General features: G+C 33.8%; 1 protein-coding gene across 15 annotated transcripts in view; it reads left to right on the top strand.

Annotated features, from left to right (window-relative positions):
- Positions 1 to 3926: 3926 nt before the first annotated feature.
- Positions 3927 to 17013, top strand: part of LOC149773729 (adenylate kinase 9-like) — a 117598-nt gene continuing 104511 nt past the window's right edge. For all 15 annotated transcript variants that reach the window (XM_089946212.1, XM_089946211.1, XM_089946198.1 and 12 more), the window contains exons 1-5: positions 3927 to 4022; positions 8624 to 8827; positions 11771 to 11891; positions 14893 to 15042; positions 16645 to 16757. In XM_089946212.1, the coding sequence (XP_089802338.1) occupies positions 4002 to 4022; positions 8624 to 8827; positions 11771 to 11891; positions 14893 to 15042; positions 16645 to 16757 (609 nt within the window). In that variant the 5' untranslated portion in view covers positions 3927 to 4001. The remainder of the gene's footprint in view (positions 4023 to 8623; positions 8828 to 11770; positions 11892 to 14892; positions 15043 to 16644; positions 16758 to 17013) is intronic.

Here is a 17013-nt window from a genome sequence, read left to right as displayed (position 1 = left end):
AGACACAAAGACACAGTGATCACATTCAAGAGTGCTCTCAAAACTCACTTATTTCGACTGTAAGAACAAACTTAAAGACCTAATAATGTTTCCTACCTGAAATATTCTCAGCATATTTTTTTATTTTTTTAATGTTTTTCTAATTTCATGGTGTTTGTTTTTGTAATAATATTATTATATGGTTTTTTTTTATCTTATAGGTGTTGTCTAATGTTGAAAGCGCTTAGAGCTTCTAAAGATTAGGCGCTATACAAAGTCCTTGTTGTTATTATTATTATTATTACTTCCTGATCCACAGTTCGTACACAGAAACCAGGAAACCAGTAGTGTGTGCAAAAGGTGAGCGTCCTCATGAAAACCCCAGGTACGTTGTAGTCTATGTTATCGACACATGCGACAGTCATTGTCAAGGAACATATTGGGTGACCGTCTACTTTGGAGATGGATATAGAAGAAGCTGCATTGTGTGTCCATGTCCACGAATTCTGGTCATTAAAACGAGTGTGGCAAAGAGCAACACCTAACAGCTTTTTTCAGGGCCACCCAGCTCTCTCAAAAATAGTTCGTTGCGTGTATGTCATTGTCTTTCGTCTTTCACAATTAAAACATAAACCCTATCTCCACCCTTCGGACTTGTTTGTGAATTTATATCAGCAACGTTTGTGTGTATTCGTGAATATTCATATTCGTTATCTCTCCAAGTGTAGGGATGTGTGTATGAACGTGTTCCTCCTTATTGATATACGGTTTCACACTACGTTTTGGTCAGTAAGTGTCGGTGCTGGTTAGTAGATGTGAGTTATGGTATGTAAGGCGGCGTGCTGATCAGCATGTGTGGATGTTGATTAGTAGATATATGTGGTTGTCAGTTTGAATCAGGATTGTTGACATTACCATTCCCCGTGTAGTCAAACAGACCCAAAATTCTTTACCTATTGACATTTTAAACCTTGATTCTTTATCCTTTGTTCCAACGGCGGATCACAATGTTTAATCAATGGAATAATGTTATATTCGACCTATGTCCATAAAGGCCAAATCCAAAATGGTTGCCATTATGTTAATTTGCCTTGTGTCAATACAGACCCATTTGCATCTATATTGCCACCTATTACTGCCTCTTAATATTTTGTATTTTGTGGATCATATATTGAATCAATTACTGTAATTGCTCCAAATGTGATTTTGATGGTCAATCCCAACAATCATTTTGTGTATTTAAAATAGATTCTGTGAAATAATGAAAGTTATCATCCATATTGCTACATGTTGTTTTTGTCTCAACCTTAAGACAATTTTATATATGAATTTCCGCTGAACAGAAGGTATTTATCATCAAATATCCAGTATGTCAGATATTCATCTTGTATATTTTTCCTTATTTCCTGTCCGAAATTTGTACTGTGAAATGATGAATAAGTGTTCCGTGATATCATCCATTTCACCCCTATTCATTAAAACATTGGGACTTGTTCTATGCAGAGAGAGAAAGAAAACAAAAACATGAAGAAAATAAATATTCGGCTTCAGTTTACTCATCCTCTAGCGTAGTTATGCTCATAAGTTTGAACGTTGAGCCTAGATGTTATTTCCTTGAGCCAAACCGCCTAAATTTTCAAACTATAATTTTAATATGATTAAATCTCATTAAATAAATTCATACAAATCATGATTGCTTCCGTTATAAAAGCTGTCCTAATTAAAATTTCCATAAATAATTTCCTTTTTTTTATATATTGAGAATTGTGATCAAATTTGCTTCTTGATACGTTCGATATTTTTCTTCTAATTTAGGGCGTGACCAAGGTATTTGTAATTTTGAGGAAACAATGAGGAAGTTAACAAAATGAATGTATATCTATCTATCTATCTATCTATCTATCAATAGATAAATAGATAGATAGTGGTTTTTTTTGTAATATAGGCCACTGGACCATGATACATATCCATACATCATACGGTACAAAAAGATGTTATAGTGCGTAACAAAAGAACATCGTATTTATAAGAAGTAACATACATGACAGTAATAATTATTGCTTTTTGAGATATAGGTGAGATACAAATATATACTGCACATTACTTAAACAAACGGATGTAAGGGTAACCCTAAAACTTGTGCGGAGCAAGATTTGTGATATTGAATTAAAGTCTTATGTAGCAGGAGTTGTTGATAAAACGGTTCTCTGCTCTTAAAGGCTTTTTCATTATAAAAAAAACTAAAAAGCTAAATTATTCATCATAATTTTCCTAGTATCATTGTGTACAAAGGACCTAAATTTTTCTAAATTTGGATTTCATATACAAAGGTGGGTAAGTATTTTCTTCGTATTTCTCCATATAGCGGACAAGCAGTAATAAAATGGAATTCATGTTTGATCTTACCATTACAAATTTGACACAGTCTTTCCTCATAGCAGATACTTTCATATCCTCCAGTATTACCTCTGATTGACAAGTTCCCCGCTGTAAGCATAGTGATCGCTATCTCCCAACAATTCTAGATATCTTTGACAAGTCAATTCTCTTCCCAATGACCTATAGTAACGCAGTATTTCCATCGACTTAATCTCATCCTGCAGCTTTTGCCTAAAAATATCTTCACATCTCTGGCTGAACAGTCAAAGAAATATATTTTCATCATTAAAGCCCTCGGTATATCAAATCCAAATGCAAATGGAAGCTTTTTGACATAGTTAGCCCAGCAAGCACAGTCCCCCCCCTTCTTAATATATATATATATATATATATATATATATATATATATATATATATATATATATATATATATATATATATATATATATATATATATATATATATATATATATATATATATATATATATATATATATATATATATATATATATATAATAATAATAATAATAATAATAATAATGAGGACTTTGTATAGCGCCTAATCTTTAGAAGCTTTAAGCACTTTACATTAGACAACCCCTATAAGATAAAAAACATATAATTATATGATTACAAAATCAAACACCATGAAATTAGAAAACATTAAAAAACATGCTGAGCATATTTAAGGTAGGAAACATTATTAGGTCTTTAAGTTTGTTCTTGCAGTTCTTGTTGGGCCCTGGTATGCAATAGAACGCTGTCCAAATGACTTTGTTTTCATAGTGGGAATAATGAGCATACGATTGTCAGAAGAGGGACGTAAGTATCTTGCTGGTGTGTACACATGGGCGAGGTCGGATAGGTATGTTGGACTAGAGTCCGACAGTGAAATGTAGCACAGAGAACAAATTTTGTGTTTGATTCTGGATCGAATGGATAGCTGTGTTTTGAACTTTTTGAAGTTTCTGGAGCAAATATTGAGATGAACCAGACAGAATTGAGTCACAATAGTCCAGTCTTGAAAGTACTAATGAACACACAAGCGTTTTAGTGGCATCAACTGAAAGAGATATTTGCAAATTGAGCTGATATATATATATATATATATATATATATATATATATATATATATATATATATATATATATATATATATATATATATATATATATATATATATATATATATATATATATATATATATATATATATATATATATATATATATATATCAGTCAAAGACACACAGGTACAAAACTACCGTAAAGATGGCATCATTTTATCAGCTGGTGGTTACAGGAAAACGAAATATAGACATGCTATTTAATTTATTAATTTTCTACCACTACTTTCTTCCTACTGGGTTCTTTTTAATTTTATTACTTGTAATGGCGTAATAATCTTTCTTTCTGAACAGTAATACTGAGTGCACGTGAGAAGCATGATGTTGATGTCGCTTTGACATTTCTTTAAACATTCACCAGGTACACATAGGTATGCCACTGTGGGCAGTGCCTATGTTATTGTATACATGAACAAAGTGCCGTATTTATTTAGTATCAGTTGAATTCCGGAGTTGAGGTGATGTATATTATTATAACTTACCGGATGTTACTGAGACCTTGACGACGAAACAAAAATGGCGGACTCAGCGGAGTCGGTGAGTTGAAGAAAAAACTTTTATGTAATTTGACCAGGATTTCGGTCTTAAAAACCACTTGTATTGATTAATTATGTGATAGAAATGTTCAGTATAGTTTTAAATTGATGCAAATGTAGAAGAGTTGTGCACATTCTACTGAGAATATCATTTTGTAATGTATATTATTTAACTTGTCTGTGTTGTAACATCACAATGTCGATGTGTAACTGCGTTTCTTTCTGTCTTGAATTTTTTTCTTTATAGCGGAAACCACAGTTCCAGTTTTTATATGAATTGCAGGAACCTTAAGTTTTAATAAAGTTTTAGTATTTGTAAATATAAAAGATGTTATCCATACAATAATTCCATTCTGCAAAACGATTTACGAAGATGATCAGTGGATTTTATTGCCAAGATCAGATCTATTCTAAATCGTATCCAGCCATCTTTATCTGAACATTATTACTCAGAACAAATACAGTCTGGCTCTGAGTTATTTAATCCTATTATACCTTGCAAATTTCAAACTATTCCTTACTCTGTTTGCACAAAAGTTTGCAGTTTGGAAGTGTGTCAACGTCATCGTTGAATACAATGTTGATGCCATGTTAGTTTTAGGAGACGGAACTGCCTACTTTGCTTATTGAGGTCATTGGCAGGATGAGGACTGAAACAAAAGTAGATATGTTACACATTAGAACATGTGGGATACAACTGCTACAGTGAATACAGTTAAAATATAATGGAGATGAAAGTGCTTTTAAAAATTTATCTGAACGTGAAAAATATCCAGTAGGTATGATCTTGGTTTAATTCTTTTCATTTTAGTTGCAAAATATTCCACAATTATTCAGTATCAGGACTGATAAAATGCATAGGTTGACATTCATTAACTTTTAATTTTCAAAGATGCTAGCCCAGGATATATGCTTATTTTCTGTTCAAAAACAAGTTTACCAAGTACTAATTTTCATGGCTTAATAATTTATTTATTTTTATCTGGCCATTCATGCCCCCAGGACATACTGAATGCTTGGATTGGCCAGACTTCACTTATTCATTGATATCCAGTGATACTACAGTTTTCATTGGTAACTATCACATGTGAACATTCCATTCCTTTGAATGGATATTAGACTAAGTAACTGAATTATCAGGCAATCAGAACTCTTAAAACAAATCAGTTGATGATTATTAATTAACAGTGTTTTAAATGGATTTGTTATATTGTATTTGCATGCCACATATACTAACAAGCAAATCACATTTATATCTAGTGAGTCAATGTAGTTAAATTAATAGAAGGCAAATACCTAACATTAGAGTCAGTTTCCATTACAGACAGATTAAATGAGAGAACAGTATAATAATTTTGAAATATTTAATTGATTATATAGAGGATGTTTCCACATTCAATATTTAATTGGAATCGAGGCAATTATGTAATTATGGAGTAATCTGTATTTATATTTTAAGCTGCAAAAATTTATACAATTACAACTTTGAAGAAGAAAAAATGTTTTGCCGTTATTTCAAAAGAAATCTTAAACTGGTAAGATTGTGCAGCAGAGTACATACATGTACAGCATGTGCAGAAAATCCCTGAAGTCAGAGTTGCTGACACTCCCCTAAAAACAAGGAAATTTTCCAACTAAACATGAATAATTGTTGTTTAAAATTGACAGCTCTTAGTGTTTAATTTTTTGTTAATTACAAGCACAGACATCGATCATAATTCTTTTGTTCTGTCATTTGATCAAGTCTCAAAAGAATTAGTTTGTGACAGTCTGAATTCCAGTAAATTCCTTGCCATTTAAAAAAAACAAAACATGTTGCACTTTGTTCCTTTTCTCTTTCTTGCAATGGATTACAGTGCATATATCTCATTGAATAAGCACCAATTTATGAAAGTTTTGGACACTTGAAAAGGTAGGTAGGTACAAGTAAATTTTCTGTAACCACTAGTCTTGTACAAGTAGATGAAATTTTTTTATCAGCCCCAAGCATGAATAACAGTGGCTTTACCCTAGAACTTTTGTTAGGCAAATTGCTGAGATCTTAAATTGTACCCAAATATACTTCTAATCAGACAGCATTATTGTGAAATTTTTTATTGTTAAAAATATTTTAAAATTTTAGAAATGAACATTATTATGGTTTAGAAAATTCTGTCAATGAGGTTTTGTGTCTCTTTTATTTTAATTCTAGCTGTTGTGAAAATAATGCATGTTGTATGTAGCACATATGTACTTGCTCTGTTTTTTGACACTGATTAATGTTCTCATCATGCCTGTGTACCTCATTTGGATGCATTAGGCTTCCCTTCTAATCAGAGAGCATGTTTGAATTTAGATTTATCCAAATTGCAAAACTTTGCAGGGTCATGAAATGTATGGATTAAAACTGGTATGAATGGATGAAATATTTTTGTCTTGATTGTATTTGTGCCATTTAGTTACTTTTCAGAATTGAAGGTTAAGTATCATTTAGAAGGGGTCAGATCCAAACTATAATGATATTTGATACATATAGTTTAGCTTGTAGTTTATTCTTATTGTCGTCCCCATACCAGTAATTCAGAATGTTTTTGTAAATTATGGGGTTGTTTCTCATATCTTTGTTCCAACTGCAATAGCTACATTTATGATTAGAAATTTGGAATTGGTAAGTGAAAACTGCTGCTTAGTTATCTTATGGCAACCTTTGGAACCATGATGTGACAACTAGAAAATGATATCAGCACTTGGTAATTACTTGGATGTACAATGATTTTGTCACTAACAACATTGGGCAGATGCAGTTAAGTCACAGCATAATGCTATTTCAATTGTAAGACTGCCAGTTCCCATTTTTACATGTCACTTGTCTGGGTCACAGATTTTAAGTGACCAGCCTAATACAAGACTCATGTAGTCAACATCAGCTAATTGTACAAATCCATAAAAATGTGGTCATGGATACAAGTACATAAAAAATTTTTATAAATAAAATTGCTGTGAATCAGGTTTCCTTAATGCAAATATATGTTTAAGGCTTTATTGATATAAACTATCATCGGGAGAACATTAAGGTCAGAGCCCTTTATCAGTGAATTTAAGCTAGACAATATGCATAGAGATGTGTAAGAAAACTCTAAATAGAGAATTGTAATGGCTGGCCTGAGGTTGAGGCAGAAAGAGCTAGATATATATCGTTTATAAATATCTTTGTACTTGTTAAAATTACGTTTAATTTTCCTTCAACAAGATTGTAAATTTGTCATCTAATACATTTAATTTCCCACTCAGATGATTTCAGCTTCCATTGTCTAAGGTAGCCAAATTATTAGGGCTTGGTGAACTAAAATTTGAAATGACCACTAAAATTTTCAAATAGGTTACTCAATTTGGGCTAGGTGACATAAAAGTAGGTATTGGTGACCTAATATTTTCAAGCAGGTCACCCAGTTGCTACTAAAATTTGAATGGTACTTAGATGGAACACTGAATATTTTAACATTTGTTCTTAATAGTTTAAGAATCATAACATCTTAAGAATTAATATGAAGATAGAAAGGAACATTCTGAATATATGCTTCCCAGTGTCTGCATTAAGGACTGGTATAGTGCAGTAGTCCTAAATTAATATGCTCTCATATTTACTCACTCATATGCTGAGTCGAACTGCAACAACATAAGATCCTAATCTGCATTAGCATAATGCACCTGCAGATTGGGGTCTACGTTGTTTATTCTACTGATTACTCCTAACAAGCTGCACAAACTGGATCTGCATTATGTGCTGGCAGATCTGGATATGTTCTGTTCGATTTATCTTATAAACCAAAATGGATGGTGCTTTTCTTACTGGTCTCGAGTCAAAACAAACCATGTTTTAATATACCTTGAATTACATGTAGTTTATTTGTCTATCAGACATGTCATCTGGTATCTCGTGTACATCAGTCTCCATTAAAAGGCAATATATATTCCTAGTGTAGCATTCCACATATAGGCAGACTTCCCAAAAGTGTACATTCCTAGTGTAGCATTCCATATATAGGCAAACTTCCTAGAGTGTATATTGCTAATGTACCATTTCAAATATAGGCAGACTTCTCAAGAATGTTTATTGCTAATGTACCATTCCACATATAGGCAGACTTTCCAAGAGTGTATATTGCTAATGTATCATTCCACATATAGGCAGACTTCCCAAGAGTGTATATTGCTAATGTACCATTCCACATATAGGCAGACTTCTCAAGTGTATATATTGCTAATGTACCATTCCACATATAGGCAGACCCAAGAGTGTATATTGCTAATGTAATGTACCATTCCACATATAGGCAGACTTCCCAAGAGTGTATATTGCTATTGTACCATTCCACATATAGGCAGACTTCCCAAGAGTGTATATTGCTAATGTACCATTCCAAATATAAGCAGACTTCCCAAGAGTGTATATTACTAATGTAGTTTTTCACATAGAAAAATGTGGTATATGTTTAAATATTTGTCTGTGATAACTCTCCATAGCCATCCATATTATCCACCAAGAATCATCAATAAAGGTTGAAAAAAATCATACTGCATTCATTCTGTTTTTACCTCCTATTTATTTGTTATTCTTTTCAGCCACATGAAATAGGTGGAAGGGAGATTCAAGCAGAAACTACTCAGATGAGCTTTCCTGACAGTAGCATCACAGGTTATCAGGAAGGAAACATTCCACAAACAATCTCCATGGAAGCTGTCAGTCTTTCAGATGCATCACATTATTCATCGGAAGTCGAGGCACTCCTCAGAAAAGTCGATTATGACCCATACAATGAGGAAGAGGTAGTAGCCTTTGTCCAAATATATTCACTGAAGCAGGCATATAGTGTTACACATTCATCATGTAACCCCATTTTCTGTCTAGTCACGTTACACATTCATCATGTAACCCCATTTTCTGTCTAGTCACGTTACACATTCATCATGTAACCCCATTTTCTGTCTAGTCACGTTACACATTCATCATGTAACCCCATTTTCTGTCTAGTCACGTTACACATTCATCATGTAACCCCATTTTCTGTCTAGTCACGTTACACATTCATCATGTAACCCCATTTTCTGTCTAGTCACATTACCCATCCATCATGTAACCCCATTTTCTGTCTAGTCACATTACCCATCCATCATGTAACCCCATTTTCTGTCTAGTCACATTCTTTCATTCATTGACAAGGAGTAAAGTTTTTGTTAAGTAATATTTGGAAAGAATTCATAGATCTAAACCAAATTTTGATATGAGATTGTATATTAAGAAAACCTAAGTCAAGTTCAGTTTTCATGTTTTTAACTAAATTTGAGGTATATCTCTTTGCCTTTGCACACTGAACAAATCTTTCTTTGATTGCATAATATCAGCAGTAGCAGTCTTGTCATATTGATATGTACAAGGTTTCAGTAATTGTAACCAAGGCATATTGCCTAGTCCCAATCCTAAATATGTAATAAAACATTGAAACATTTCTGATTTTGTCATCACGTGGTCAGTCTTTCTCTCTTGATCTCCCTGTCTCTCACTCTCTTTTCCTGTCTCTTTCTCTCTCAATCTGTCTGTCTTTCTGTTACTTTTTGTGTCTTTTTATTTTTATTTTATCTTACGAACATATGATTAGTTACACATGAATTGTCTAGGTCCCCAGCTAGGGTTTGCAGGGATGGTCCTGGATTTTAAAAAGCTGTCGCCAAAAAAATCGCCAACCTCAATATTTTGTCGCCAATTTTCAAAAAGTGTCGCCAGAACAAGTAGTGTACATTTTTCCAAGTGTTAATTTAGTCTATTAATGTAACAGGCAATGAAAATTACAAAAGATGGGTTACTTAATTCTTTAATTACAACAAGCATTAACAAAATGTTACAAAGTGTTACTTGAAGATCCGTCGCAATTTTAGGGCTGCCCACTTGTTGAATGCAGTTTCAAAGTCTAATTTTTCACATCTGTACATGCTGATTCTCATGAAATTCTCGAGAGATGAGATGCAGAGTTTATTTCTGATGTCAGTTTTTATGAGGTTCATCTTACTGAATCCACGTTCACAGTCCACAGCACTGACAGGTGACACCAGTAGTCTATCAGCAGCCCCCCCCCCCCTTATGGCTAGCTTAACAAAGCTTGTAGTGAATTGCTTCCTAAATCCCAAGAATGATCACTGAATGCTGTATAAATTTTCTCGACAAACAAAATAGGATCTACATTCCCACGAATGAAACTTACACGAATCAACACCTGGCAATATTGGACCGTATATATAAGCATAAATTCACACCCAATTTAGAGATTCTTTCACTCTTGTATTTTGAGAAATAAATAATTATTATTAATTATGCAAAACTGGTTGTTGTTTTTGTTTTGTGCTATTTCTTGTTTCGGAGTTTAAGTCTCAGCAGCTGTAACACGGATTGATGGCAAAAGGAAAAGATCAATGAGTAAAATGCTGCACTGGCGACAGACATAATTGTGATTGAGATTTTTCCATTTGCTTTGTATTTATACACAGTAGTCGGTACTTCAAAGGTTATCAGTTTTCTATGAAGGTTCAGCAAAACTATTGTACTGGTATATGTAACAAAAAAAAAAAAAAAAAAAAAAAACCAACAGAAGATTTAGCCATTCAATTAATTGTATCTGTTCTATTCGCATCTTCAGAAGTCGGTCAGTTGTAGGTATAGTTCGGTAGCATGATTGACTGTATCACAGCATACTCAGCCCAGATGTCGGCATAAGCAGATTATGATGTAACAATGCACTGTAAAGATGGGGTTGTCAATACGAACAAAGGATTGTTTGTGTAACAGATTGATTCCAATGCATTGCTTAGTCAGGTTTGTGGCTTCCTTTCGTTCTCCCTTTTAATTTATCCAGTCCAAATCTATGATTGTATGTACAAATTAAATAACCAAAAAGTCTGTCGCCAAAAAAATCGCCAGATGGGATATTTTTGTCGCCAATAAGGAAAAAAAATCTCAATTTGCGACATTGGCGAAGCCCAGGACGATCCCTGGTTTGTCAGTATTGGAACATGTATATTTATAGGTGTATATGTATGTATCATGCCCTTTCACAGTGAAGAAATGGGGTGCGAAAATCAGACAAGAGAGATAAAATGAAGCAAAACCTTTATTTTCTTGCTATATGAAAATCTTTTTATTTTGTCATTAGTCCCACGCTCACACACACACACACACTAATACCATGAAAAATATAAATTTTCATTGCAAGAAGATATTGCTTGCCAAGTTTCATTTTATTGAAAAATGTATACAACTAGTGTATGTCAAAGATATAATGTATATAATATGCATATACTGTATTGTATGGCCAAGCAAGCAAACTATAATTGCATTTGAATGCAGGACATTTGCTGTTAAATAAATAATGAAATTTAAAAAGCCATTAGACAAGATATTTATAACTTTGTTTTACATGTGTTAAACAGACTTCTGTAGTGGTCAGGAATATCTGTAATCAGTTAAGCTTGATATTATGCACTGTAACTTGGCCAGCTATCCAAGTAACTATTATGCCCCTACATGGTGGAAGCCATATTTACACTCTGCTCTGAAGGTCAGAAACAGCAAAAGATCAATTTGCGACATAAATATGTATTCTGTAAATTTATGTTGTGCTTAGGCTATGCAATAACATTTGTTTACTTTGGTTTTGTAAAAGAGGAACATGTAATATATGATTAGTTAATGATTTTTGTGGTGTAATATTTATTTTTCAGACTGAGTTGAGATATCTTCATTCTAAACCAACATGTTTCATCATAATTGGGAAACCAGGAGCAGGAAAGACAACCCTTGCTCGCAGACTGGCCTTGGAATGGAAATGTGAAATTATAAATCGTATGTTCAAATGTTCATTCTTACACATGTGGTACATGTATTTTCAAAGGGAGCATAGCTTCAGTTTATGTTAATGCAACATATCATACAATGTTTATGACCTAATCACAGGCATAGCAGTCTCATGCACCAAATCACAGGCATAACAATCTCATGCACCTAATCACAGGCATAACAATCTCATGCACCTAATCACCGGCATAGCAATCTCATGTACCCAGCCTCAGGAACAATCGCATGCACCTAATCACAGGCATAATAATCTCATGCACTAATCGCAGGCATAACAATCTCATGCACCCAATCACAGGCATAACAATCTCATGCACCTAATCACAGGCATAACAATCTCATGCACCCAACCTTAGGCATAACAATCTCATGCACCTAATCAAAGCCATAATAATCTCATGCACCTAATCAAAGCCATATCAATCTCATGCACCCAATTACAGGCATAACAATCTCATGCACCTAATCACAGGCATAACAATATCATGCACCCAATCAAAGCCATAATAATCTCATGCACCCAATCACAGGCATAACAATCTCATGCACCCAATCACAGACATAACAATCTCACACACCCAATCACAGACATAACAATCTCATGCACCCAATCACAGGCATAACAATCTCATGCACCCAATCAAAGACATAACAATCTCATGCACCTAATCACAGCCATATGAATCTCATGCACCCAATTACAGGCATAACAATCTCATGCACCTAATCACAGGCATAATACTCTCATGCACCCAATCAAAGACATAACAATCTCATGCACCTAATCACAGCCATATGAATCTCATGCAGCCAATTACAGGCATAACAATCTCATACACCTAATCATAGGCATAACAATATCATGTACCTAATCACAGACATAACAATCTCATGCACCTAATCACAGTCATAACAAGCACATGCCCCTAATCACATGCATAACAGTCTCATGCACCTAATCGCATGCATAACAATCTCATGCACCTAATCAGCAGTATAGCAATCTCATGCACCCAACCTTAGGCATAACAATTCTTATGCACCTAATCACAGGCATAATAATCTCATGCACCCAACCTTAGGCATAACAATCTCATGCACCTAATTACAGGCATAACAGTCTCATGCACCCAATCACAAGCATAACAGTCTCATGCACCTAATCACAGCCATAACAATTCTCATGCACCCAATCACAGGCATAACAGTCTCAGGCACCTAATCATAGCCATAACAATTATCATGCACCTAATCATAGCCATAATAATATCTTGCACCTAATCACAAGCATAACAATCTCATGCACCCAACCTTAGGCATAACAATCTCATGCACCTAATTACAGGTATAACAGTCTCATGCACCCAGTCACAGGCATAACAGTCTCAGGCACCTAATCATAGCCATAACAATTATCATGCACCTAATCACAGCCATAATAATATCTTGCACCCAATCACAAGCATAACAATCTCATGCACCCAACCTTAGGCATAACAATCTCATGCACCTAATTACAGGTATAACAGTCTCATGCACCCAATCACAGGCATAACAGTCTCAGGCACCTAATCATAGCCATAACAATTATCATGCACCTAATCACAGCCATAATAATATCTTGCACCTAATCAAAAGCATAACAATCTCATGCACCCAACCTTATGCATAACAATCTCATGCACCTAATTACAGGCATAACAGTCTCATGCACCCAATCACAGGCATAACAGTCTCATGCACCTAATCACAGCCATAAAAATTATCATGCACCCAATCACAGGCATAACAGTCTCATGCACCTAATCACAGCCATAAAAATTATCATGCACCCAATCACAGGCATAACAGTCTCAGGCACCTAATCACAGCCATAATAATTTTATGTACCTAATCACAGTCATAACAGTTCTTCTGAAGATATGTGGTTCAGTAGAATTACACAAAAACACAAAAGGAGAAACCCACATTACTGGACAAGTATAGCTTTGGAATAGAAGAAAAAATATTTAATTCCTTCTTGACTGCAGTTATGTGAAAAGTGCATGATTGGATTAGCTAATGATTTGTCCATAGGTATGGAATTATGGAATAATTACATTAATACAGTATTATTTCATTGGAACAAATGCAACTTTGCTTAGTGCCTGCTCATAAATTCAGACTTTTAATTCCAAACAGCATATGGTTGGTTATTTTACAACATACTTGGTTTACAATAGTGTTGGGCATGTGGCCTTTAAATCACAGTTCTGAATGTTTTTTTTTAGTAATTTTTAACATAAAATGATCCAGAAATTTTCAGTTTAAGGTAACTTCAGTCTTAATTTGAATCTTTGTTTCTCTGCCAGTTTAACTTCAGTAAAATATTGGGTGGATGGAGTAGCAGAAATAATTTTACAGTGGAAGTACTTTCTCATCTGGAATAAATAAAATGAGAAAATACTTCAGAAATGTGAAACATAACCAAAAATAGTAAATCCTTCTAAATTGTAGTCTTACGGTATATATATACTTAGTCTTTACAATATAAAGTTTGACTTTGTTATAATCTCTTCATTATAATGACATTCATAATTCAACATAGTAACACTTATGACCCCATGACTAAAATTTATCCAAAAACATAAATAAATATATTTAATTTGTATACACATGATTGACATTTTGTTTAAGCCCCATTCCCACCACCACCCCACCACAGAAGCACAAACATTCTTCAAATTTTCAGTTATTCACACTATACCATGGTTGGGGTCAGACTGCTGTTAGTTTATGGATACCAAGTTCCACATTATAATGAGGCAGAGATATACCTTTGAGACTTAAGTTGCATTTCATCTTGATTTAATGACTGTGACATTGTGTGCACTTCATATGATACTAGCTTTTAAAAAGTCATACAAAGGAAACTTTTGAATCTTCATTCTTAAATGATAATTAGCTCTAAGTTGTTTAATATAGCCATCTGTTTTTTGTATTTTTTCAGCCACGGAATTGCTGCAGCAAACAATTGAAATGAACTTGGAGTTTGGTCAGAAGTGCACAGAGATCCTGATGAAAGGCGAGGCTATTCCTGAAGACATGGTCATCAAAATGTTGGAGGATAAAGTAAACTCACCAGAAGCTGCACACCATGGTAAGTCATGCATAACAGTGCATCCCAAAATGATAAAAAGTTTGTAACTAGCTTAAAATATTTTTTCATCATCTTGGTTTCTCATTTTTAAAATAAAATTGTAAAACTGTTCTAGGGTTAGTTTATACAGCTGATTATCATAGAGGCAGTTAAAAGATAAGTCCTTTGAACACTGCTGTGGGAGAGTCCATTAGGCTAATTTGCATAGGTAAAATACACCAAGTGGAACAGATTAATTCATTTTAGGTTAGGTAAGTCATAGAGATGCATGTTGAAGAACAATATTTAATGCATATACATTCTTGAATGAGAATCTTTAAGCCATCATTAACAAAGATTCTTAGCATGTACATGGTCAGCAGCATTTCTTTGAAGTCAGATTTTGCTCCATGTATAAAATACAAAATATGATTATTTCAGTGCAAATCTGATTAATTTTTTAAGACAAAGGTTTGAAATGCAGCTGTTATTTAGTGAAGGAAGAGCCCAGTGAAAACTACATTTCATTTCATTCTGAATTCGTATTGTGCAGCAGCAAAGGTAGCATTTTAGTTTTGAACACTGCCAAAACACCATATCAGCATTAATCATTCAGATGTATGACATGCTGAGAACATTAATGATCTTTGGGGAAGTTTGGACAGTGGTACCATCTTGTCTCAAAGAGCACAAAGATGAACACAAATGACATCAGCATTGCCCTCAACCCCTCCACCAACTGAACTATTGAGAGCAGCAAAAATTGTGTCAAATTAAGAAAACATCCCACTGTCAAATGAATTTGAAGACAGAAACTTGATATATTTTTTTATTTATTTAATGTTTTTATGGGTGTTTATGTGAGTATGCATGTGTAGCGTGATAATACTGGGCAGTGCTAAGTCTGTTAACTAGTTTTGGTTTATAAGTATTTTAAATGCTTACAAAATGTGTTATTTTCTTTTTTGTCAAATTTGAGTTTTCAGTAATATTTAACATGCTAATATGGAAAGATAGCTTATTCTGAATTGGATGACATCACATTTCTATGTCATGCCCGCTGACCCCACTTGGGACCCCAAAACAAACTTTTCTGAGTTGACAAAAAAAAAACCAACACTGTTTGGGAATATGGCAGGACTGGTATGAATTAGTCTTTAAAGAATTTTTAAGATTGTCTTTCATATTATCCTGATATGACATGTAAGTTAATGTATCTCAGTGGTCAACAATTTTTACACCTTGATGCATTGGACAAGCAAATTGTTGTGTTGGACTGGTCTAAATTTTAAATGTCTGCCAAGCATGTGCAACATTTCAGACATACTGTTGTTATTGACATGTAAATGGCAAACCAAATCCCTGCTAATAACTTTAGTTGTGCAATAAAACTGCTCCATGAAAATTAAAAAGCTGCCCACTCACAGCTCCATCATGTCCTTTGACAACAAGTGACTGTAGAAATGGAGTAAATTAGGGGAAGGATTGCACTCAAATTATGTTACTTTACAAAACTTAATGACAAGTTTTGAAAGGAAATGGTTGTATATAATTTTTGATTATAAGTTGAACAGAACAAGAAGGAGAAAGATTGTTGTTCAGGTTCATATATTTTCCTTGCAGGTTATGTTCTGGATGACTTCCCATGTCTCTCAGAAGCAACTATCTCTATCAAGGACCAGCTGGAGCTGATAAAAAACTGGAAACTCAAGCCAGACTTCATTATCAATCTCAAGGTAAAAACAAAAGACTAATCTATGCATTTTCCTGACCTTAGATATGAACTACATCTTAGGGCACTCTCTTTGATGTCATGTAGGTTAATATAAAATTATAAAAATTACGAATGCACAAAATATGTACAAACTCAATTTTGTTTTGTAGCAAATGTAAAATTTTACACATCACCAAAATTTTTTGCTTAGTGTATATTACTAAAAAGTCTTCAAGTTTAGTCTGTTCAAACCTGGATAACTTCTATCCATAGGAAAC

Source organism: Sinohyriopsis cumingii, unplaced genomic scaffold (assembly GCF_028554795.1).
Source record: "Sinohyriopsis cumingii isolate HCF-2022 unplaced genomic scaffold, ASM2855479v2 utg000622l, whole genome shotgun sequence".
Lineage (NCBI taxonomy): Eukaryota > Metazoa > Mollusca > Bivalvia > Unionida > Unionidae > Sinohyriopsis > Sinohyriopsis cumingii.
Note: the sequence above shows the minus strand (reverse complement) of the source record. Positions and strands in the feature narration are given on the sequence as shown.